This window comes from Ictidomys tridecemlineatus, chromosome 10, assembly GCF_052094955.1.
Source record: "Ictidomys tridecemlineatus isolate mIctTri1 chromosome 10, mIctTri1.hap1, whole genome shotgun sequence".
Taxonomy (NCBI): Eukaryota; Metazoa; Chordata; class Mammalia; order Rodentia; family Sciuridae; genus Ictidomys; species Ictidomys tridecemlineatus.
In genome coordinates, this window is record NC_135486.1 from 117,859,275 (window position 1) to 117,885,504 (window position 26,230).

General features: G+C 44.1%; 1 protein-coding gene and 1 non-coding gene across 4 annotated transcripts; both read right to left on the reverse strand.

Annotated features, from left to right (window-relative positions):
* Positions 1–140: 140 nt before the first annotated feature.
* On the reverse strand, positions 141–22,554 carry Bcl7b (BAF chromatin remodeling complex subunit BCL7B). 3 transcript variants are annotated; one of them, XM_078023898.1, is made up of 6 exons: positions 22,360–22,554; positions 18,245–18,320; positions 4,651–4,747; positions 2,559–2,729; positions 1,382–1,461; positions 141–1,125 (listed from the first exon to the last, which is right to left on the reverse strand). In XM_078023898.1, exons 1-6 carry the CDS (start codon positions 22,479–22,481, stop codon positions 1,033–1,035), a joined length of 639 nt encoding a protein of 212 aa, XP_077880024.1. In that variant the 5' UTR covers positions 22,482–22,554; the 3' UTR covers positions 141–1,032. The 3 variants fall into 3 exon arrangements, with proteins under 3 accessions (XP_077880024.1, XP_005328577.1, XP_040132604.1); XM_005328520.5 differs by having other exon boundaries at positions 22,328–22,551; XM_040276670.2 differs by lacking the exon at positions 18,245–18,320 and having other exon boundaries at positions 22,360–22,551.
* On the reverse strand, positions 18,667–18,739 carry Trnav-cac (transfer RNA valine (anticodon CAC)). Its single transcript has one exon. It is a non-coding gene; the product is annotated as a tRNA-Val (tRNA).
* Positions 22,555–26,230: the final 3,676 nt, after the last annotated feature.

Consider the following 26,230-nt stretch of genomic DNA (forward strand, 5'->3'; position numbering starts at 1 on the left):
CACTCCATGCCAACTCTGAGGATTCTCTCAGAAAGTGCACCCTGGAAGCAAGACACCAACAGGGCTAGCCCAGCACCTGGCCGCCATGCTACCAGCCCTGCCCCCACAACCTACAAGAACGAGCACAGATTCAAACAAGACGTATTTCAAATAGTTTAATTTTAAAAATATTCTATTCAGTGCTAAAATATGTCTTCACTTGCTGTTGCCCATTTTCATTTTCTTAAACTTTTTTGAAACAAAAAATAAAATCACAAAGTTCAATTAAACATGCAGATTTCAAAGAAAAGGGGACTTCCTAGAAAGTGTGAGCTGAAGTACTGTGGGGGTGGGTACTGCTGTCAGACCTCAGATCCCTGCTAGGTAAAGTGTGGCAGGAGGCAGGGGAAGCTGGAACAAAATGGACAGGTACAGAGAAAGCTGTGTGCATGTGTGCATTGGTGTGCGCGCGTGCGCGTGTGTGTGTTTGGGGAAGAGGGCGGTTCTGGAGGGGCACAGGACTGTCAGCAGCTAGAGAGCCCAGGAGAGGCAGGAAATGTATATGGACTTTCTGCCCCTCCTTCCTGCCCTCTCGTGTCTCTACCCAGTCCTTCTCCAACAGCAGCCTACAGGGCCCTAGCCCTGTGGGAAAGTCCATGAATCTATAGTCTCCATTCAAGTTCAAGTAACCTTAGGCACTCTTCTCTCCAGGGGGTGCCTTCACATCTCTTTCTCTTCAAAGAAGCGCAGCAGCTCAGTCCAGAGGTTCTGGAGCAGAGAATGCTTCCTGGAGGTGACAGATGAACCTTGGGATGGCTGATGCTCCAGCTTACTCGGGGTGCAAAACGACATGAGTGCTCCTCTTCTCAGAGCAAACAGACATAGGTGCCAGGGACGGGAAGATGATGCTCCAATCCCAAGTCCAGCCCAGAAGGCTCCCAAGTGCAGACTCTGGACCCCGGTGCTTGCCCTTACCCCAGCAACACGGCATGGCCAGAACCAGAATGCAATAAATAGAGGCAGGGGCCAGGAGGCGAGGGCTCTGGGACAGTGCTAGCTTTCGGATGCTGTCTGCGGCACTGGGGGTTGGTCCACACAGAAGCGTTTCAGGGGCGGGGCACCTGAGTCTTCCTCTTCCTCTGCAATCTAGGAGCAGCAAGAATACCAAGTGACAGGGCCATCCCTCTCATCAAACCTGCCCATAAACCTGCATTACAACCCCAACACTCACCTTGACCTCCTGGCAGATGACTCGCCTCTTGCCCTGCCTTACTACTGGAGACACCAGCTCCCTGGCTGCCTTTGGCCCTTCCATAGCATTTGCCAAGCTAGCAACCCAGCCGCTGTCCGGCTGTCTTTATTTTTTCCCTTAGAAATATGAAAAGCCAAAGGGACACCTCACCTGTGTCTCTAGTGGGACCGGCTCTTCCTTCGTGAGGGTGGGAGGTTCATCAGCAACTTCGGAGGCAGGCAGGGAGGGCTCTGAAAGAACATCAAGGTCAGCCCGAGGGCAAGAGAGCTCAAGGGGGTATCTCAGCCTCAAGCTGGCAGGGGATTTCCTATGATATAGGTAGAGAGGGGGGAAGAAAACACCAGCCGGGAAGCAAATGTGCAAGGTCTCACTGGGCCAGGTCTAGGGGGAGGGGGCAGCCACTGAGGGTAGTAAAGTATGGCTATATCATAGAGGGCCACCACCAGTGCTGGCTGGGGAGCCTAGGCCCCCCTTGGACACCTGCAACCCACACAGTAGTTCATCCTGCCACTCGCCAGCTGCAACGTCGCCATCCTAACTCAGCCTCCTGGTCCTATGAGGGCTGCCTTGGGGTTAGACAGAAGGTACAAGGCAGGAGGAAGTACAGTTGAGTCTTAGCTGCACTTGGCACTTTCCACAGAGGGAGAAACTCCATTCTGAGGCCTGATGTTAAGGGGTCACAGAATAGCAGAAGCTGATGGGGGCCAAAGACATGCACAGGTGCTTGCATCTTGTTAGCAGGACACAGGGCAAAGAGCAGGAACTCTGACATTGGAAGGACCTAAACATCCAGTTCCTCCAGTTACTATCTCTGTGCTCCTGGACACAGATTTTAACCTAAGTCTCCACCTTCCTCAACTGAAATGGAGACAGTAGCTTCTATCTTGTAAGGTTCTTGAGAGGATCATGCCAGGAATCAAATGCCAAAAGCCCATTACACAGAGCCCAGCATGCAACTGTACTTCCTATTCTATTCAGTTTGTGAAGGGATAAAATACAGTTATTCCTCAAAATATCCTGAGTGGTTACCAAATAGCTGGATGTTGCCAGGCTCTGAGGTTCACACTCTTTTTTTTTTTTTTGTACCAGGGATTGAACTCAGGGGCACTCAACCACTGAGCCATATCCCCAGCCCTATTTTTTTTTTTTTTCTCCCAACAGTACCAGGCATTGAAATTTTCAATCCTCCCGCCTCAATCTCTTGAGTGGCTGGATTACAGGTGTGCACCCTGCACTGGATTTCTTTAACCTCTAATCCAAAGAAGAGAAATGTCAAGTCCAGAGGTAAAGACCCTCCTGATACTCATCCTGGGTCACCCCAACTCACCCTCGAGGATCTCCTGGCCCAGAGTAGGGGGCTGGGAGTCATCAGTGCGGAAGTCGGAGGTGTGTGCTGGACTTAGGGACTCACTCTGCTGGGGACTTGGGCTCGAGCTAGTGCTGCTGTCCACCTTGAGCTGACAGACGTCAGACACAGAACTCTGGTTGCTGTTTTCATCTGAAAATCAATCAGCAAAGGCAACAACTGAGGTGGGCATTTTCCTCAAGAGGAGCTCAGTTCAGAGCTTAGGACCTGGCATCTCCATGAGCAGCCATGGACACCATGGGTACAATGAGCACTGCTAAAGACACCCCCTGAAAAGGTGGACCCACGTGGGTTTCTATGCACAGCAAATTATCTGCCGTTTAAGTTGATTAACGTGTTTTCTGTTTCATAACCTATTATCATAAGCATCAGATGCAGCAAAAATCTTTAACTTCAAGAAGGATTTACACTTTGGGAAGGTCAAGTTATGCTCATTTAATGGCTGGCTTCCTTACTGATACCACTTACAACTTGGACCTGGCATTTTCTCACTGACAAAGAACAGAGGGCAGAGCTACACCAGTGGTCAGTGCTTCCCAATTTTTCACACTACACAGAAAATGATACGATCTTGTCTGGCACTCTTGGGTGGCATCTGGAGGTGGTCACTCAGGCCCTTCAGCTACCTGGTTGCCCCAGGAATGAGGAGCCACTACCGAGGAGCTTTGTCTGAACACTGTGAACCACCATCTAATTTAAAACCCTGGGTGTCCACAGCTCCCCTCCCCGCCCCTCCTGCAGCCAGTCACCAAACCAGATGTCATCTCTTCTCAGAGGTCACCTGTGCTTACCCCTTCCTTTTCTGCTGCTCTTTTCAGGGCTCAATACCTCTGACATGGCTTTCTGTGACAGCCACATACCTGTCCTGCCATTGGTCTTACACATTCACACCACTGTCTACATGATCTTTCCAAACCCTTGGATGGGTCCCAGCTGCCTAAAGAATGATTTCATGCTCCACTGCTTCTTAGACCAGATGTAAGACAGTCCTATCCCAACCTCCAAAGTCCTTTCTGCTCTCTGGCCTTGATGCCTGTTCTTCCTCCACTCTCACCCTTGGCTCCACCTAGCTACTGCTGACCGAAGAGCGGTTCTGCTCATGGCACCTGTGCCAGGTGCTGTGTGTGCCATGCCTTCCTCTCCCTGGTTCCCCGGCTCCCTCGGGGGAAATCTCCACCCTCTTTCGATGCTGCTGTTGGTCCCTGTACACCCTGCAGCCCACAGAGATGGCCAGACCAAGGAATGGAACCCCTGTCTCCCAAGGCTTTATAGTTACTGAACTCCACCTAGAGCTGGAGGCCCCTTGCCTGCATTCTCCTCCTTGTTTACTCTGACTTTGGTCAGGTGAGGGAGGGTGGGAGGGGAAACTGCAGGCCGGGCTGGTGCCAGGTCTAGTTTTGAAGGCAAAGTCCTAAGCCCACCCTTGTCTTCATACCTATAGAGACCGCTATGTCTCATGCTAAAACAGAAGTGGTGTTTATCATAAAAAGACTGAAGCTCTGTCCCCATGAGAGTCAACAGGCTCTCATCTCTGAGCATCAGTTTCCTTAAATAGGGATGATAACAACTGTCTGGTCTAGATCACAGGCTGATAGAAGGAAAAAAGATGAAAAAGTGAAAGGGTTCTGTCAACAATGACTGCCCTATAGGTGTCAAGGGATGAGAAGGTGAGGACATGGCTGCAGGTCAGCCCGGGTAGGGCTGGCTTTGGTGATCTATGCTAAGGCACCACAGTAAAACACACGCCCTAGGGCTAGGGATGTAGCTCCCAAAAAGTAAAAAAAAAAAGAAAATTCTACTTCTTTAAAAAAATACATTGACCCAGAAAAACAGGCCCTGACGGGAGTCTGTCAGCTATTAGTTGTGTAGCTTTAGACCCCTAACCTTGGCTCTCATGTGCCAGCTGCCCATCTCTGCCCTGCAGGGCTAGGTGTGATCTCAAGGAAGACTGAGGCAAACCCACCACTGCTCTTCTCAGAGCTCCTCCTCTTACTCCTGTGAGTTCACCTCGGTTCTCTATTTCCTACAAAGAAGACACACAGAGGCAACTCACCTTGGAACTCAAGGAGGAGAGAGGAGTTGGCTGAGGCATCAGAGGGAAAACCATTAGGTTCCCGAGCTGTCGAACTGTTCGACTTTGACTTTTCTTTCTACAAAAGAAAAAATAAAAATATGAAGGAGCTAAACCAGAGACCTGTGGAGAGGCAAAGGTGCTATCTGGGAGTCCCCAGAGGTCAGGATTAGGACTGAAGAGAAATAACTGGGTGGGCGAGAACCAAGGAGGCTGGGATAACGGAAGCCAGGGCAAGGCCTCTCCTTGAGCCTCAGCATCTCCATCTGTGAGGCGAGCCTTCTAGCATGAGTAAGCTGAACCAAAATGAGAGGCAGTCACTTCTTCCTCTCCTGGAGCTCCCTGTGGTTCTCTTCTCCTGCCCTGATCAAGATGTTCCACCCAGCCCAGTGTGGTGACACACACCTGTAATCCCAGCAACTCAGGAGGCAGAGGCAGGAGGATGTCAAGTTCAAAGCCAGCCTCAGCAACTTAGCAAGGCCCTGTCTCTAAATAAAGAATACAAAAGAGCTAGAGATGTGGCTCAGTGGTAAAGCACCTCTGGGCCCAATCTCCAGTACTAAAAAACAAAAAAGCTGCTTCACCCAACCCTTCCTGGTGTGATGGATGAGAAACACAAAACAGTCCTTTGAATAGATTCCCGTTTTAGTAGCACAGAAGGAAAAAAGGTAAGAGGAGAATGAACCTCTGGAAGTACAAGAGGGGTCACTATATATGCAACACTGACAGCACAGGACAGGGGTCCCTGGTGGCTCTGTTGCTAACTGATCATCCTCGTCTATTCAACATGATCACCCCAGCCTGCCTTTATATTTCCTTCAAGCAGGCTAGGTAAGTGCTAGCATAGGAGAAAAAGCCGAGGGTGAACAAACTAATCAATCTAAGCATTTGCAAGTGAAAGCATTCTTTTTTTTTTTAATACTTTGTTTTAGTTGTAGCTGGATACAATATCTTCATTTTTATGTGGTGCTGAGGATCAAACCAAGTGCCCCGCATGTGTTGGGCAAGTGCTCTTCCACTGAGCCACAACCCCAGCCCCTGCAAGTGAAAGCATTCTAAAAGCCCAAAGCTTAAGTCTGGGTAAGTCTCAAGTCTACCAGTTCGCACCTTTTTGGAGGCTGGAAGAGTACTGAAGATTGAATCCGGGGGTACTTTACCACTGAGTTACATCCCAGTCCTTTTTATTTTATTTTGAGGCAAAATCTCACAAAGTTGTTGAGGCTAGTCTCATACTTGCAATCCTTCTGCCTCAGCCTCCAGAGTTGCTGGGTTTACAGGTGTGCACCCAGCTGGTTTTACATTTTTTTTAAATTTAAATATTGATTTTTTAGTTATAGGTAGACACAATATTTATTTTATTTTTATGTGGTGCTGAGGACCGAACCCATGGTCTCACACATGCTCTACCTCTGAGCCACAACCCCAGCCTTGGTTTTACATTTTTTAAATCAAATTTTTCATTTATATTTTGATCTTTGGTGCTGGGGATTAAACCCAGGGCCTCAAGCATACTTGGCAAGTACACTATAAATGAGTTACAAACCCAGCACTTTTTATCTGATTTTGAGACAGGGACTCACTAAATTGCCCAAGCTGGCTTTGAATTTGTGACCCTCCTGACTCTCAAGCCTCCCAAATCAGTGGGATTACAGGTGTGTATCCCACATTTTATTGCTCCACCTTCTAAAAGGATGAGGCAGGCTTTGAGTGTAGAACCCTTATCGAGCTCGGAGGCCCTGGGTTCAATCCTCAGCACCATAAAATAAACAAACAAAAAAATAAAACAGGAGCATGTGGGGACATATTGGTACACTAACACCCACAGCAACATTTGGCTTTACCATAGTTTTTTTTGTTCTTTCGTTTATCTTTATTTTAATGATTCTGTGTTCACATACATTATGTATTCACTCCGTTAAATCATGAAAATAGAGAAAATCACCTCCATGATGAGAGACAACCCATACATTTGTATGAAAAAGGAGCATAGTATAGAATTAGAACAGGCTTATCTTCCCCCACTCACTATACATTTCCCTAGGTCACTAAGTAACCTTTTATAACATCTTCTTAACAATTATAAGGCTTTATAAGATTCAGTGCAGAAAAACTTACTGAGTTTTCTACAATATGATCTTTAAATGTTATAAATAATGCAACTTGCAATGCTATATTAGTAACTATAAAGCTGGGTACGGTGTTGCACACCTGTAATCCCAGCTAATTGGGAGGCTGAGGCAGGACTACAGGTTCAAGGCCAGCCTCAGCAACTTGAGATCCTATCTCAAAGATTAAAAAAAAAAAAAAAAAAAAAGGTGGGGATATAGCTTAGAGATATAGCTCAGCAGTGGTAGAGTCTTCCTGGGTTCAATTCCCAGTACTACAAAAAGAAAAAAATGACCACGAACACTTCATGATTAGCTCCCAAAGATAAGTTCCCAGAGATAAAATTTATGGATCAGGGCTGGGGATGTGGCTCAAGCGGTAGTGCACTCGCCTGGCATGCATGCGGCCCGGTTTCGATCCTCAGCACCACATACAAACAAAGATGTTGTGTCTACTGAAAACTGAAAAATAAATAAATAGACCGAAGGTGAAAGGTTGGGAAAAATCATATCACTCATATGGATCTCGGAAGCAAGCGGGAGTGTCCATACTCATATCAAATAAAATAGACTTCAAGCCAAAGTTAATCAAAAGGGATAAAGAAGGACACTACATACTGCTCAAGGAAACCATAAACCAACAAGACATAACAATCATAAATATATATGCCCCAAACAATGGTGCAGCTATGTTCATCAAACAAACTCTTCTCAAGTTCAAGAGTCAAATAGACCACAATACAATAATTATGGGAGACTTCAACACATCTCTCTCACCTCTGGACAGATCTTCCAAACAAAAGTTGAAAAAAGAAACTATAGAACTCAATAATACAATTAATAACCTAGACTTAATTGACATATATAGAATATACCACTCAGCATCAAGCAGTTACACTTTTTTCTCAGCAGCACATGGATCCTTTTTCTCAAAAATAGACCATATATTATGTCACAGGGCAACTCTTAGAAATTATAAAGGAGTGGAGATAATACCATGCATCCTATCTGATCATAATGGAATGAAACTGGAAATCAATGATAAAAGAAGGAAGGAAAAATCTTGCATCACTTGGAGAATGAACAGTATGTTACTGAATGATCAATGGGTTAGAGAAGACATCAAGGAGGAAATTTAAAAATTCTTAGAGATAAATGAAAACACAGACACAACATATTGGAATCTATGGGAGACAATGAAAGCAGTTCTAAGAGGAAAATTCATTGCTTGGAGTTCATTCCTTAAAAAAAAGAAAAAAAACAACAAATAAATGATCTCACTCTTCATCTCAAAACCCTAGAAAAAGAAAAGCAGAACAACAGCAAAAGTAGTAGAAGACAAGAAATAATTAAAATCAGAGCTGAAATCAATGAAATTGAAACAAAAGAAACAATTGAAAAAATTGACAAAACTAAAAGTTGGTTCTTTGAAAAATAAATAAGATTGGAAGATCCTTAGCCATGCTAACGAAGAGAAGAAGAGAGAGAACTCAAATTACTAGCATATGGGATGAAAAAGGCAATATCACAACAGACACTACAGAAATACAGAAGATAATTAGAAATTATTCTGAATCCTTATACTCCAATAAAATAGAAGATAGTGAAGGCATCAATAAATTTCTTAAGACATATGATCTGCCCAGATTGAGTCAGGAAGATACCCAACCTAAATAGACCAATATCAATTGAGGAAATAGAAGAAGCCATCAAAAGACTACCAACTAAGAAAAACCCAGGACCAGATGGGTATACAGCAGAGTTTTACAAAACCTTTAAAGAAGAACTAATACCGGGCTGGGGATGTGGCTCAAGCAGTAGCGCGCTCGCCTGGCATGCGTGCGGCTCGGGTTCGATCCTCAGCACCACATACAAACAAAGATGTGTCCGCCAAAAACTAAAAAATAAATATTAAAATTTAAAAAAAAAAGAACTAATACCAATACTTTTCAAGCTATTTCAGGAAATAGAAAAAGAGGGAGAACTTCGAAATTCATTCTATGAGGCCAACATCACCCTGATTCCTAAACCAGACAAAGATACTTCAAAGAAAGAAAACTACAGACCAATATCTCTAATGAACATAGATGCAAAAATCCTCAATAAAATTCTGGCAAATCAGATACAGAAACATATCAAAAAGATCATGCATCATGGGGCTGGGAATGTGGCTCAGGCGATAGCGCGCTCGTCTGGCATGCGTGCGGCCCGGGTTTAATCTTCAGCACCACATACCAACAAAGATGTTGTGTCTGCCGAGAACTAAAAAAAAAAAAAAAAAAAAAAAAAATTAAAAATTCTCTCTCTCTCTCTCTCTCTTTAAAAAAAAAAAAATCATGCATCATGATCAAATAGGATTCATCCCTGGGATGCAAGGCTGGTTCAATATACGAAAATCAATAAATGTTTTTCACCACATCAATAGACTTAAAGATAAGAACCATATGATCATCTTGATAGATTCAGAAAAAGCATTCGACAAAGTTCAGCATCCCTTTATGTTCAAAACACTAGAAAAACTAGGGATAACAGGAACATACCTCAATATTGTAAAAGCTATCTATGCAAAGCCTCAGGCTAGCATCATTCTGAACAGAGAAAAATTGAAGGCATTCCCTCTAAAATCTGGAACAAGACAGGGATGCCCTCTCTCACCACTTCTGTTCAACATAGTTCTTGAAACACTGGCCAGAGCAATTAGACCGACAAAAGAAATTAAAGGCATAAAAATAGGAAAAGAAGAACTTAAATTATCACTATTTGCGGATGACACGATTCTGTACCCAGCAGACCCCCTAAAAGGGTCTACAAAGAAATTACTAGAGCTAATAAATGAATTCAGCAAAGTGGCAGGATATAATCAACACGCATAAATCAAAGGCATTCCTGTATATCAGCGACAAATCTTCTGAAATGGAAATGAGGACAACCACCCCATTCACAATATCCTCAAAAAAAATAAAATACTTGGGAATCAACCTAACAAAAGAGGTGAAAGATTTATACAATGAAAACTACAGAACCCTAAAGAGAGAATTAGAAGATCTTAGAAGATGGAAAAATATACCCTGTTCATGGATAGGCAGAACTAACATCATCAAAATGGTGATATTACCAAAAGTTCTCTATAGGTTTAATGCAATGCCAATCAAAATCCCAACGGCATTTCTTGTAGAAACAGATAAAGCAATCATGAAATTCATATGGAAAAATAAAAGACCCAGAATAGCAAAAGCAATTCTAAGCAGGAAGAGTGAATCAGGCGGTATAGTGATACCGGACTTCAAACTATACTACAGAGCAATAGTAAAAAAACAGCATGGTACTGGTACGAAAACAGACGGGCAAACCAATGGTACAGAATAGAGGACACAGAGACCAATCCACAAAATTACAACTATCTTATATTTGACAAAGGGGCAAAAGCATGCAATGAAGGAAGGATAGTATCTTCAACAAATGGTGCTAGGAAAACTGGAAATCCATATGCAACAAAATGAATCTGAATCCCTTTCTCTCGCCATGCACAAAAGTTAACTCAAAATGGTTCAAGGAGCTTGATATCAAAACAGAGACTCTGCATCTGATAGAAGAAATAGTTGGCTCCAATCTACATAATGTGGGGTCGGGCTCCAAATTCCTTAATAGGACACACATAGCACAAGAGTTAAAAACAAGAATCAACAAATGGGACTTACTCAAACTAAAAAGTTTTTTCTCAGCAAGAGAAACAATAAGAGAGGTAAATAGGGAGCCTACATCCTGGGAACAAATTTTTACTCCTCACACTTCAGATAGAGCCCTAATATCCAGAGTATAGAAAGAACTCAAAAAATTAAACAATAAGAAAACAAATAACCCAATCAATAAATGGGCCAAGGACCTGAATAGACACTTCTCAGAGGAGGACATACAATCAACAAGTACATGAAAAAATGCTCATCATCTCTAGCAGTCAGAGAAATGCAAATCCAAACCACCCTAAGATTCCATCTCACTCCAGTAAGATTGATAGCCACTATGAAGTCAAACAACAACAAGTGCTGGCGATGATGTGGGGAAAAGGGTACACTTTTAAATTGCTGGTGGGACTGCAAATTGGTGCAGCCAATTTGGAAAGCAGTTTGGAGATTCCTTGGAAAGCTGGGAATGGAACTACCATTTGACCCAGCTATTCCCCTTCTCAGACTATTCCTTAAAGACCTTAAAAGAGCGTACTATAGGGATACGGCTACATCGATGTTCATAGCAGCACAATTCACAATAGCTAGACTGTGGAATCAATCTAGATGCCCTTCAATAGATGAATGGATTAAAAAAAATGTGGCATTTATACACAATGGAGTATTACTCAGCACTAAAAAATGACAAAATCATGGCATTTGCGGGGAAATGGATGGCATTAGAGCAGATTATGCTAAGTGAAGCTAGCCAATTCCTAAAAAACAAATGCCAAATGTCTTCTTTGATATAAGGAGGGCAACTAAAAACAGAGCAGGGAGGAAGAGCATGAGAAGATGATTAACATTAAACAGGGATGAGAGATGGGAGGGAAAGGGAGAGAGAAGGGAAATTGCATCGAAATGGAAGGAGATCCTCATTGTTATACAAAATTACATATAAGAGGAAGTGAGGGGAAAGGGAAAAAAAACAAGAGAAAGAAATGAATTACAGTAGATGGGGTAGAAAGAGAAGATGGGAGAGGAAGGGAGGGGGATAGTAGAGGATAGGAAAGGCAACAGAATACAACAGACACTAGTATGGCAGTATGTAAAAATGTGGATGTGTAACTGATGTGATTTGGCAATCTGTATAGGGGGTAAAAATGGTGGTTCATAACCCACTTGAATCAAATGTATGAAATATGATATGTCAAGAGCTATGTAAAGTTTTGAACAACTAATAATAAAAAATACTTTAAAAAAACTTTTGGATCAAAGGGACAAATATCTTGCAAATATGAAAGCTTATAAACATAAATATATGCAGCTAACTTGACCTCTAGGAGTTTATACCAACTGACTCTCCTTCAGCAGAGGCCCATTGCTTGGTCTCCTTTACATTTTTTTCCTTGACCAACATGATCGTCATCCTTCCTATTTTCCCTAGTCTAATATAGGTCAATGCCAGGAGATGGCACACCACCATGGACCACAGGAGGGAAGACCAGCTGCTGAACCCCAGAGCCCAGCTTAACAATCAGCATAAGCACTGTGAGAATGTACAGTCAGGCACAACCACCTAAGCCTTCAGGAAGAAGCTGCGGTCCCTGTAAATGACTATTTTGGCACATCTAAAGTTGTTTTTGTTTCACTTAAGGCTCTCTAGAGAAATTTACAATGGAACCAGCTCAAACTGCAATCACTCCCTTTTGGGTGACTTAGAGTAAACTCTGCTTATTATAAGCCTATGTTATCTATCCAAAGAAATTCCCATCTACCATTTTTTGAACATGAGATATACAGAGAAGCTTGATGTCCAAGTGCACATGCTCAAGAATAAGCCCCACCCCCACGGCCTGCAACAACTGACAAGGATTTCCTACAGGAGCGGATAGTGTTTCCCCAGTAAAAACTCCATGCTTTGTTTGCTCAGTTTTGGGAATTATGCACATCTCTTTCCTTGCCTTGTCACAAGAGATCAACCTCTCCTCTCTCTCCTGCTGGCTGTGATGCTTAGCTCTGCACTCACCAAGGGGTGGACCGTCTGAGCTGGGCTGCCAAGTGGGACCAGGTGGCAGAGTCTGTGAGAGGAACAAGGGGGAGTTGGCCCCCACCTGCATCACTGCGTCCCGAACTTTGGCCTTGGGGTAAGAATGTCATTGCAATCAAGGCTGGGTGTGGCCTTGGACCTTCCTGGAAGAGCACCTAGGACTGATACTGGAGGATCCTGGGCAGAAGAAGGCAGAGGGCAAGGGGGAAGGCTGGCCTGAGGCAAGCCCCTCCCCTATGTTCACTTAGAGGAGGGGAACTAGGCCTAGATTTCCATCCTTCCACAATCACATTTTACTCCTTAGAGCAGCGGAGAGAGTCCCAGGGCAACAAAAAGTAAGTAAGTGCACAGCAAAAATTCTAGGTATGGTCGGGCCTGGTGGTCCACACCTGTAATCCCAGCAGCTCAGGAGGCTGAGGCAGGAGAATCGAGAGTTGAAAGCCAGCCTCAGCAATTTAGAGAGGCCCCAAGCAATTCAGTGAGACCCTGTCTCTAATAAAATATAAAAAAGGGCTAGGCACATGGCTCAGTGGTCAAGTGCCCCTGAGTTCAATAACCAGTACCAGCCCCCCAAAAATAACCAGTACCAGCCCCCTCCTTCTGGAGGACCATGAAGCCATAAAAGAACAAATCACAGCCTAGAGCCTAAGCAGACTAACGGGGCAGAAGGACCAAGTTAAACAGTAAATCCTCTGGGGAAGGTACGGGTGACACGGCAAACAGGAAATCTGGCAGTAAAGAGTGTAATTGTCAGCACTTCTGTAATCTCAGAGGCTAGGGAGGCTGACACAGGAGGATCCTGAGTTCAAAGCCAGTCTCAGCAACAGCAGGGCACTAAGCAACTCAGTGAGACCCTGTCTCTAAATAAAATACAAAATAGGGCTGGGGATGTGGCTCAGTGGTTGAGTGCCCCGGAATCCAATCCCTGGTACCATCCCCCTGCAAAAAAAAAAAAAAAAAAAGAAATTGGAAAAAGAAAAAAAGAATGTAATTGTCAAAAATAAAGTGAGTGTAAGCAGAAATAGATACAACTGGGGCTGGAGCTGAGCAGTAGAGCACTTACCTAGCCCACGCAAGGCCCTGCATAAAAATAAGTAAATAAAATAAAGGTGTTGTGTCCAACTACAACTAAAAAAAAAAAAAAAAAAAAAAGGAAAAAAGAAAGAAATAGATACAACTAGAGAAAAGCCTAATGAGTGAAAACTGGCTCCACAGAAACTCAGAATGTGTTAGGAAAAAACAAGAGATGAAACAGGAGAGAGGTTAAGAAATAGTTGCGGTGGCACATACCTGTAATTCCAGTGACTCCAGAGGAAGAGGCAGGTGGATGGCAAGTTCCAGATCAGCCTCAGAATTTTAGTGAGACCCTACTACTCTTTTCTTTCTTTTTTGGTACTGGGGATTAAACCCAGGGGCACTTCATCAGTGAGCTATATCCCCAGCACATTTTTATCCTTTGAGATATGGTCTTACTAAGTTGCTGACAGTAACCTTGAATTGCAATCCTCCTGCCTCAGCCTCCCACCAGGGTTCCTGAAATTGCAGGTGTGCGTCACTTTGGTCAGCTTGACAAAACTCTTGAAAGACGTATCACAGCAAGAGAGAAATGAAGCTGGACAATCCAGCAAGATCTGTCTCTAACAATAAAACGGGACTTAGGAAAAACCACTGAATGACCCTGTCAATGCCATTTTGATATGCATATCCGTCAAATTTTGTGGGAGACAACTAAAGAAGTGGAATGTTTAGGGGTTTTTTTCAATTTTTTTAAATTTGTTAATGGATCTTTATTTTATTCATTTATTTATATGCGGTGCTTAAAGCTGAACCCACTGTATAAGGCAAGTGCTCTACTGAGCCATGATCCCAGCCCATGTTTTTGTTTTTTAACTTTTAAAAAGCAAAGTGGCTTAGTTTTGATGAAGTACAATGGATTGACCATTTATAGTTCATACTTTTTGTGTCATGTAAGAAATCTCTATCAAATGCAATGGCAATTAAGATGATTTCCTCTTTTCTTCTAGGAGTCCTCCATTTTTAGCTTTTACATTTAGGCCTAGGATCCATCATGAGTTAATTCTGATATATGGTATGAGGAAAGGCAATATTTTAAAAACAGATCCAAGTGCACCAGACAACATGTTGAAAAAGTATGCCTCCCACACTAAACTTCCTTTTTACCTTTTTTTCAAAAATAAAGTGATCAGGTACAATATAATTTCTAGAGTCTATTTCTAGATTCTTAAAATTCTATAGACCTGCATCTACCTTTTTGCCAATACCACACCACCCTATTACTGTAGCTTTGTATTAAGTCTTAGAGTTAGGTTGTATGACCTTGCCAAATTTGCTGTTTAATTTATTTTGGCTATTGAAAATCTCTGTAGTTAAACACAAATTTTACAACCAGATTTCTTATAAGCTTCAAAAGACAAAGAATTTAGACTTGGTTAAGTTAAATCACTTGGGGGAAAGACTAACATTTTAAGAATGTGGAGGATCTGACCTATGAACACAGTAAAGACCCACATCTCCATTAACTTCTCTCAGCAAGGTTTTGTACTCTTTGCTGCACAGGGCTGGCTGTAGGATCCTTTTTTCAAATTCATTCCTAAGTTTTTCATAATATTTGATATTATTGGAACTTTTTATTTCAATTTCATTACACATAGCTAAGAAATTACAGAAATACAACATCTTAATCTGAATGTATATTTTTTTATTAAATATTTTTTTAGTTGTAGATAGACTCAATGGTATTTATTTTTACGTGGTACTGAGGCTCAAACCCAGAGCCTCACAAGTGCTAGGCAAGTGCTCTACCACTGAGTCACAACCCCAGCCGTATTTTCTTCTTTTAAAGCAATGAAGCTGGGCACAGGGGCACATACCCATAATCCCAGCTACTGAGGCAGATGACCACAAGTTTGAGGCCTGCCTTAGCAACTTAGTGAGATCCTGTCTCAAAATAAAAAATAAAAAAGGGCTGGGGTGAAGTGTACAAAAAAAAAAAAAAAAAACCAAAACAACAACAAAAAAAGCTACTTAAAAGGAGTTATATACTCAATAAAATAGGCAAGAAAAAGAACAGAAGAGTAAACCCAATAAAACAAAAAAGAAAATAACAACAATGACAAAAACTAATAAAACAGAAAACAAACCAAAGAAATTACTAACAAAAACTAATTGTTAAAAGATTTTAGAAGCGAGAGAGTGTATTGTGGGAAAAAAATGAAAAGATGGATATAGAGTAAAAAAGGCAAAATAACTAAATTATCTAAAAGATTTTAAAACACATCAACACCAGCACACTAGTACACCTGAAAACCCAACCAACAGTCCTCAGAGGGCACTGCTGGCATCTCAGAGGGCGGTTAATGCTTCACTCTACAGGACTTTCAGAATTGAGCAGAGGGCTTGGCCACATTCTAAATATGCCTGAGGATGGGGGATGAGGGGAAACAGCACCTCCTCCTATTAAATGGGGAAAAGTGTATCCACATGGAAAAGTGATATCAAGCCTCTATGGAGCCTCTCCTCCACACAGGCGTAAACATCAGTTCTGGATGTGTCATAAATGGGAACAAAACAATTAACTTACAGAAGATTATAAGGAAGAATATCTCTGTGGCCTCAGAGGTAGCAAAGACTTGTTAAGACTTAATTTAAAAGTATCAATTACAAAGATCGATTATTTTGTCCATACTTAAATTGAATACTTCCACTAGGTGCAGCACATGCCCACAGTCCCAGATACTCAGGAGGCCAAGACAGAAGCAAGTTAGAGATGAGCCTACTCTTAAAAAAAATAAAGCTGGGTGGGGCTGGGGCTGAGCATAGCACACTTGCCTGGCATGTGTGAGGCACTGGATTCAATTCTCAGTACCATATATAAATAAAATAAAGATCTATCAACAACTTAAATATATATATAACAACTTAAAAAAAAAAAAAAAAAGCTGGGTACAGTGGCACAGGCCTGTAATCCCAGCAGTTGGGGAGGCTGAGACAAGAGGATCCTGAGTTTAAAGCCAGCCTCAGCAAAAGTGAGCTACTAAGCAACTCAGTGAGACTCTGTCTCTAAATAAAATACAAAATAGGGCTGGGGATGTGGCTCAGTGGTAGAGTGCCCCTGGGTTCAATCCCAGGTATCAAAAGAATAAAAGAAATGGATAGACACAGCTCAGAGGTAGAGCATCTCTGGGTTTAACTCTCAGTACTAACTCACCCCTGCATCCCTGCCCAAAAAAGGAAAAAACATTTGTAAATGACTAGAGAAGTGCAAAGAAAAGCCAAAGCAGGAGACTGATTTCCTCTAGAGGGTAGGAAGGATGCTGCTAAAAAGAGTTGGCAGTGTTTTCTTTTGTTTTTGGTAATACTGGGGACAGAACCACTGAACTACATCCCCACTCCTTTTTTTTCCTTTTTGGAACTAAACCAAGGAGCACTTTATTGTTGAGCAACACTCCCAGCCCTTTTTATTACTTATTATTTTTATTACATATTTATTTTTGGTACCAGGGATTGAACGTAGGAACGCTTAACTGCTGAGCCATATCCTCAGGCCCTTTCTTGTATTTTTATTTAGAGATAGGATCTCACTAAGTTACTTAGAGCTTTGCTAAACTGCTGAGGTTGGCTTTGAATTTGTGATCCTCCTGCCTCAGCCTCCCAAGCCACTGGGATTACAGGTGTGCACCCAGCCTAGGTAATACTCTATTTTTGACCTGGGTAGTTTTTACAAGAATATTAGTTTTGTATTTATTTATTAGACTATACAACTGTACTTTCCTATGTGTGTGTATGTTTTCAGTGCTAGGGATGGAACCCAGGACTTCATGCAGGCCAGACAAGCACTCTACCCACTGAGCTACATTCCCAGCCCCTTCTCTCTGTTTTACATTCGAAATTAAAAAAAAAAAAAACATTTAGGGGAAAAAAGTTTGGAGGTAATGTGGGTGTTTGTGATGCAGGGAATGTGCAGCTGTGATCACTGCACATAAGAGGACACAATACAAGAGTCTCCACATTTACAGATATGTGGCAAGTTCTTGAGATCACAGCTGAATGAAAGAGAAGGAAAAATGGTTTACAGATGTAAACAGATGGATGTTTTAAAAACAATATACATGTAAACAATGTTATGTATTTTTCAATAATTTATAGGTATCCAAATCAACAGAGGGATGATGAATAAGGCATTTATCAGAATCAAAAAGGTATGTATTTATACATATAATACACATACTGCAATCAGTAGCCAATCAGATAAAAGCATCAGTCAGTACACTTTTTTGGTTTTCTTGTGATGCTAGGAAAGGAGGCCACGGCCTTAAGCATGCTAGGCATGTACTATACCACTGAGCCAAACCTCCAAGGGTCAGAGAATAAACATTTTAGGTTTTATGAGCCGTCAGGTCTTACAGCAACTATACAGCTATGCCACTGTGGCTCAAAACCACCTACGAACAATAAGGAATAAAATAAGTCACTGGCACAGTTGTGGGTCCATACAACTATACTTACAAACATGGGAAGCAGGCCTGGGAGCAGTCTGTCAAGACCTGGAAACGTCAAATGGATCATAGGAAGTGAACAAAGGCAGAAAATACTAGTGGCCTTGCATGGACCAATGACAAAGAGTACCTGAAGTATCATCTTCAACTCAATTTTGTGCAAGTAAGTTTGTTTATAAATAAGATGTAATCAAAGAAAGAATGGGTACCTTTTTTGTTGTTTTGATTTTCTTCCACACTTACCTCCTTGCTGTCTGTCACAGGAACCCACTTAAATATCCTAAGGGATGTGTCACCCACAGTCACCCATTTTTTCTCCCTACAAGAAAGACATTTCTTATAACTACTAAAACAATAAACAGATTTTCTGTTCATTAACTTGTGCTTTTTTTATTTCTCAGCAGATTATTCCTTCACTCTGAAATGCCTTCAAAATTTCTTGTCAAATTATAACCGAAGCTGTGTTTGGGGTATAAGAAATCATCAATTACTCAAGTATGGATGATAGGGCTAAAGGTAACCTGACATCGTTTCAGAGGTTAAATATCAGGTTAAGAAATCTGCCCACACACACTTTTATTTATTTGGTTTTTTTTTGCAGTACAGAGGAGTAAACCTAGGGGGCACTTTACCACTCAGCTACATCCTCAGCCCTTTTTATATTTTGGTGTTGCTGGGGGATTGAACCCAGGGACTTGTGCATGTGAGGCAAGCACTCTACCAACTGAGCCACAACCCTATTTCATTTTATTTTTTTGAGTACTGGGGATTGAACAGGAGCACTTGGCCACGGAGCCACATCCCCAGCCCTATTTTGTATTTTATTTAGAGACCAGGTCTACTGAGTTGCTTAGCACCTCACTGGTGCTGAGGCTGGTTTTGAACTCATGATTTTCCTGTCTCAGTCTCCCGAGCTGCTGGGATTACATGCCCGCACCACCATACCCGGACTTTTTTAGTTTTAATATTTTTTTTTAGTTGTAGTTGGATACAATACCTTTTTTTTTCTTTTAATGTGGTGCTGAGGATCTAATCCAGCGCCTCACACATGCTAGGCAAGCACTCTACCACTGAGCCATAACCCTAGCCCCCTTTTTATTTCTTTAGACACGGTTTCACTAAATTGCTGAGGTTGGCCTCCAACTTACAATCTTCCTGCCTCCACCTCCTGAGCGTACTGAATATAGGCATGTGCCACTGTGGGTAGCTAGGACAGATTTTTTTTAATTAAAAATTTTAAGGGGCTGGGGCTCAGCGGTAAAGCGCTCGCCTTGCATGTGCAAAACCCTGGGTTCGATCCTCAGCACCACATAAAAATAAATAAGTGAAATAAAGGTATTGTGTCCAACTACAACTAAAAAATAAATATTAAAAAAAAATTTTAAAAGAAGGCTGATAATTTTAGAAATCATCTCTTCAAATCTCTCTAGGTTAATCCCACACTGTTCCTCTTCTCTGTCTTCCATTCAGAAGTCCCTCCAAGGGATAAACAATCACAAGACACTCCTACTTCAAGGGTAGGAGGTGAGAGGGAGCAACGACAGTGGAAATGGGAGGATCCCTTCCCATTCTGGGTTGTCAAGACTATATAAAGGGCTGGGATTGTGGTTCAGCAATAGAGCGCTTGCCTAGCACATGTGAGGCCCTGGGTTTGATCCTCAGCACCACATAAAGTACTGTGTCCAACTACAACCAAAAAGTAAATATTAAAAAAAAAAAAAAAGATTAGGGGCTGGGGTCGTGGCTCAGTGGTAGAGCGCAAGACTTGCATATATGAGGCACTGGGTTCAATCCTCAGTAGCATGTAAAAATAAATAAAGGTATTGTGTCCATCTACAAAAAAAAAAAAAAGAAAAAAGGTTAAATAAAGAAGAAATACACCTTGAGGATCAAAGCTCTATAGAAAACCCTCTCAGCCTCTCTGATAAGGTGGATGCTATATACCCACAAAGTAAGCAAAGACATAAGGTGGAACGACTGTCTTGCCCACAGTCACTCCATAGGTCATTATTTAAAGTCTCACAAGTAGTCCAGATTAAACTAAATTCACTGTTCTGAACTCGCACCTTCAATATACTTTAAGAATTGTGAACCCATGTGCGTAAAGGAAATGTAATAAAGGCACTCCCTTGTTCTAGAATTACTTCTGCAAGCCTAGGCTGGCCTGGAACTTGTGATCTTTCTGCCTCAGCCTCTTAAGGAAACAGATTTGTCCCACTGCATCTGAAAGTTTTAAGTCTAATGTGAAGTTACAAAAAAGCCATAAAAGTAACTGCTGTTCTGTTCAGCAAATAATGACACAAAAATTTGAGAGACTGTGACATAACAAAGAAAAACGAAGACTTAGTAAACTGGAGTTAGTTTCCCAACAGCCCACTCCAGAAGCCTGTGGTAGGGCCCAGGGATGCATCACATGGCCTACAGACCCTTTCTTTTCTGAAGCAGTCTTTCTATGTTGCCCAGGCTAGCCCCAAACACCTGGGGTTAAAAGATCCTCCTGCCTCAGCCTCCCTAGTAGCTGGGACTATGCAAGTGTATGCTGCCTGGCTAAATAACCATTTTTATATGTTAAAAATCACCACAGCCAGGTGTGGTGGTGCAAGCCTGTAATCCCAGCAGCTTGGGAGGCTGAGACAGGAGGATTTCAAGTTCAAAGCAACAGTCAAAAACATCAAGGCACTAAGCAACTCAGTGACACCCTGTATCTAAATAAAATACAAAAATAGGGCTGGGAATGTGGCTCAGTGATTTGAGTGTTCCTGAGTTCAACTCCCAGTACCCCCCCCCCGCCCCCCAAAAAACTATAATGCACCAATTTACAAAAAAATGTGGTGGTGGGGGGACGTTGCTGACCCTAAAAAATAAACTTTGGAGCAGAGCCAGAAATTAATTAGGCAAGGAGGAGAGAGGAGGATACCCAGCATCAGGAACAGAAATATGGTATCGGCATCCTAAGAAAGAGGCAGTACTTTTTTTGGTCTTTATCATAAAATAAGAGGCCCCTAAGCATTACTTTGGAAGCAGAAGGGTGCTATAGTACACTTTAAAAAGATTACTCCAGACTGGGTTGTAGCTCAGTGGCAGAGTGCTTGCCTAGCACGTGAAGCCCTGGGTTCGATCGTCAGCACCACATAAAAAGAAACAAAACACAGGATTGTATCCATCTAGGACTGGAAAGATTTCTAAAAAAATCGCTCTAGTACTTGAAGTGAGTAAAATGTAATTAAGCAAACACGACCGAACTGGACGATGAGCAAGAGGAGCAGCAGGATGATCCACCAGAGAAGGCGTGGAGTTCCAGGCGGGAGAGGAGAGCCCTATGGCATAGACCGCTGGAACAATGATGGCAAGGAAGAGAATCGTGGGCTCTTAGGTCTCACCAAAACCTAGGAGGATTCCATGTGGAGAGGGAAGCCATGATCTATTATTACTTAATTATTTCTGCGGTTCTACTAGAGACTGAACCCAGAACCTTGAACGCTGAGCTGCATCCCTAGCCCCTCTCTGACATTTTGAGGCAAGGTCTCGATAAACTGCTCACACTGACCTAGAACTTGGGATCCTCCAGCCTCCCCAACGGCTGCTATCACAGGTATGCCACACGTCCCGGGCAAGGAAGCCAAGAATTGCTTCATATTTGCACTAAATCTCAGCGGCTGGAAGGCTCCTGGGGAGAAAGCCAACGCTGCCCTGTCTTCAGGGTGGGGGCCTGAACCCAGGGGCGCTCAATCGCCGAGAGACATCCCCAGCCCTTTTTGTTTGTCGAGGCAGAATCTAAGTTCCCAGGCTGGCCTCGAACTGGAAATCTAACACGGGTGAAGCTCCCGATAACAAGACTGGCGCTCGGCCGACGTCAGAGCCGTTTCCAAGCCACTCGGAGCCGGGTCTCGGGAGCACAGGGCTTCCACCTCAGGACCGCGTCAGCTCCTGCAGTGCGCCATCTGCCCTGAAACTTCGCAATCTCCGGCGGCTTCCCAAACACTGCGCGCAGCCCGGCGGGCCACTCCACCGCGGCTCTCCACCCCGGACAAGCGGCAAGTAGGCAACGAAGCCCCACTGCAGCACCGGACTCCGCGTCCGGAAGCCGGAAGCGCCTCCCGACGCCCGCGACCGGTGGGCGGGCCCGCGAGCCAGGAAGCCGCTGATTGGCCGCGTCCGGGGCGCCCTCTGACCTCACGCCGACGCCAGCGCACCCTCCTCCTGCCTTCTCCTACGCCCCCCCTCCCCCAGCTCCGGCCGCTCAGCTCCCACCCTGCCCGCCAGTCCCGCGCTCCTCTGGGTCTGGGCCCGAGTTCCCCGCCAGAACCGCTGGCTCCCGCCCCTCACCATTTCCGCACTTTCTCGATGGCCGCCATCACCTTCTTGATGTCGTCCTTGGCCCGGCTGCGGGTCTCGGCCCGGACCGACCGGCCCGACATGGCGGCGGCAGGAACGGCGGGGGCCAGGACACTGCTCCCAAGACACGGAGAATCGCGCGCATCACGCGCCGCCGCCCGCCCGCCGCCTCAGCGTCACCGCGGCCGTCGCCCCCTCCGTGCGCGCGTGCGCGAGGGAGCGCGCGCACCCGCCCGCCCCCTGGGGCTTGAGGCCTCAGCGCGCCTGCGCGCCCCGCCCCGGGCGTCCCTTTAGAGCGCCCCGGGAGTCCCCTGGGCCCCTTCGCGGGCGTGTGTGCACTTCGAGCCTGGTGCACGTGCTATGCACAGGGCGAGGTGCGAGGCACTGCCGGTGTGGTCCTCAGCCTCCCCAGGGTATTTCGAGGTCACCACCCTCCTGCCTTGCTGTTTCACCTATTATTTAATGCCCTTTGACCTTAATGGAACCAAGACTCTGCACCATCTGCCTTGCCTCTTCTGTCTGGCGTCCTTGTTCCCCAGATACACGACTGTGCCCCAACCACAGGAAGTTTCACACCTATCTACTGCATGGCTTCCAGCCTTTGCACACACCTGTTCATCACCTGCAATTCTCTTTATCTCTTCATCTGATAAATATACTACTTTTTCCAGCATCCAGTTCAAACTCCAGCCTTTCCCAGATAGCCTAGGGTTCTACCTTGCTTGTACTTAAGTACAGTCTTAAGTATGAAATTCAGCAATTGTTGATTAAATGCTGCCTGATTTATGGAAGGCTCTGTACCTAATGCTGAGAACATAGTGGTTTTGTTTTCAAAGAGCTTCTGGTTCAATAGAACATGTAGACCAGAAATTAAGTATTTACAATACCTTTTGAGGGGCTGGGGTTGTGACTCAGTGGCAGAGGGCTTGCCTAGCATGTGTGAGGCACTGGGTTCAATTCTCAGCACCGCAAATGAATAAAAAAGGTCCATTAACAAGTACAAATACAAGAATAAAATAAAATGCCTTTTGACAAATGCTTGGTTAAGGGAAATACAAGGTACTAGGATAACATAATCTAGAGAAAATGACCTTGAAGCTATCTCTGAAAATAGTAGATGCTGTTACTGTAAAGACTGCGTCCACAGATGCTGTAGGTGCACAATGAATATGTGGGTAAACGATGACTCTTTAGTGCAAGTCTTGGCTTTTTGCCCTGGCCCATGCGTGGGCAGGCAAGCAGGCATGTACTGATGCCTATAGTAGGTGAAGAGTCCTGTGGCAGCTGTTTCAGGAGACACAGGAAGCAGGCTGTAGTGGTTGTTTTTCCCACCTCTAGAAAAACCTCTGCTCCCTTCCAGGCACTGGGAATTGAACCCAGAGGCATTCCACCATTGACCTTCATCTCCAACTCTTTGAGACAAGGGCCTTGCTAAATTGCCCAGTCTGGCCTTGAACTTTCAATCTTCCTTCCCCAGCAGCTGGCATCACATCACTAGGATTACAGGTATGCACACCTGGCCCTTTAAATAAACTTCTTTTTCTCTGCTCCACAGAAATCCCTGAACTTGACCAAGCCTTAGTAAGACTGTCACCCTTTCCTGATTGACAAATGTCATGGCTTGATAAGCATTTGTTCTCTTGCTGGTGACTGAGTCAGAAAGAGCTTCAGCCTGGCTGACCAATGAAAGAGCCAAACTAGCACATGGAGAGAAAAGATGAATCTAGAAACAATAGGATTGGAGGTGACACATCAGTTTTTTAAACCTAGCTGATCCAAAATAACCAAACTCACATGTGGCCGGAGCACCTGCTAAATACCCTCTAGCAGTGAAACTGTGGTTGACGCAAAGATGACTTACTCCGTGCCCTCAAGGTGGTAGTAAAGAAAGCAATAGGAAAATGAAATGCATGGTGGAACTCAAGTGCCATGAGTCAAACCAGCTGCTGGGTCTTCAGTCCCATCCCTAACCCCCATGGTTCAGATACAGGCCACTACCTGGAAGTTACACCAACTTCTCTCACTCTGGTCAACTCCTGGCCAGCCTTCACCCTGAGGTTTCTCTTTTGTTGGGAGAGGTGTGTGTGTGCAGGGGGGAAGGGGGCAGGGGACATGAGGTGGGGGGAACACTGGGCATCTAACCCGGGCCTGTAAGTGCTCTGCACACTTCTAGGCCCCTGTAGCTTCTGTTCCTCAGTTGCTCTAGCCTCCTACTTCCATGTCTCCTTCAGCTCATCTTGCCCATCACCTTTCCTGGGCTACCCACTGCCCTGTAGTCCTAAGGACATGCCTGCTTCCTCCTATTTGTCGACTTGGCCCTCCATTTCTTACCTCCTCTCCCACAACAGCACGGAGAACAGAGCCTGGCACTATGCAGATTCTCATTAAATACTCAAAAGCCCAACCTCAGTGGTTCCCTTGACCCTTTCCTCTGTGCTGTGCTCTGCGTAACCAAAGTGGAAACCTACAAACTATTACCCATAGGCACTTTTGAGTTCATAGCCAACTTGCATTCAATGCAACTCCTTCCCTTCTCAAGAGTGAAAGCTACAATGGCCTACAGTAGCCCTATGGTCCTCTTCCCGTCAATGCTCTCCCCTTTCCTCCTACAACTCCACCTGGCTATGGCTGAGACTGGCCTTGCTCGTCTGAAAACACCTAGTCAAGCTCCATCCTCAGAGACCTTGCACTTCAGGTTCTTCCATGATTCACAACTCCAGTGTCCCCCAAAAGCTCATGTTAGTCTTGAATGCAGCTATGTTCAGAAGGTGGGGCTTTGGGGAAAGTGATTTGATCATGAAGGCCCTGATCTCATCCATCATGGAGTCACAGAATCCATGAAGAGTAGACTCATGAAGAGTGGGTCCTTGGCGGGGGTTGCCTTCAGGGACCGTCTTGTCCCCAGCTCGTCTCACTTCCCAGCTGCCACAAGCTGGCTCTGCTCCATCATACCCCTCAGCCAGGACACTCTGCCCTACAGGCCCTCTGCCCCACACAGGCCGGTAGCAATGGAGCCCACAAGCCATGGACTAAAACCTCTGAACCAGGAGATAAAATTATCTTTCCTCTTCTATTTTCTCAGGTTTTTGTCTCAGATGAAAAGCTGGCTCAGGCCACCTTAAGGTCTTTACTCAAATGTCTTCTCCATGCAGTGCTCCCTGGGCTTCCAGACCCACACTCATTTCTGTCCCCTTTCCCATTTTTCTCCAGAGCATTCGTCACCATTTCAGACACTTTTGTCTTTGGAATAGCTCCATCAAGGGAGCAACGTGGCCTGTTCACTGGTTATTTCTAGCACAGAGTACAGAGCCCTGCGTAACACAGGTTCTCATTAAATACTTGAAGGCCCAACCTCAGTGGTTCCCTCGCCCCTTTCCTTAAGGTGTCTGAGAATCATGGTCCTGTAAACACCCACAGGGCTCTTGTTACCTGAACAGAAATTTACCAAGACTATCAATAGGCCTTCAACTGTGTGCTTATTTTATTCAATTTTGATGATTTCATCAGTCATTTAAAATATTTTCCAGGGGCTGGGGTTATGGCTCAGGGGTAGAGCACTCACCTCACATGTGCAGGACCTTGGGTTCGATCCTTGGCACCACATAAAAATAAAGGTATTGTGTCCAACTTCAAAAAAATATATATTTTCCAAACACTTTATTTTGAAAAAATTTAGAACCCACCAAAGTTAAAACAGTAATTTAAAAATAGTAATGCTGCCTGCACCCAAGTCTTGCTAAAAAGCAACTGGGCAGCCTCCCCTCTACATTAGGATCCAGACACTTCCTGGTTGCAAGAGAAGCAGCTGCATCTTTACTGAGTGGAGCTGTCTGGCCCCAGAAAGTTTGACCTTTTGTAGTGTTTTCACTCATTAGAAACTCACAACATGGCAAG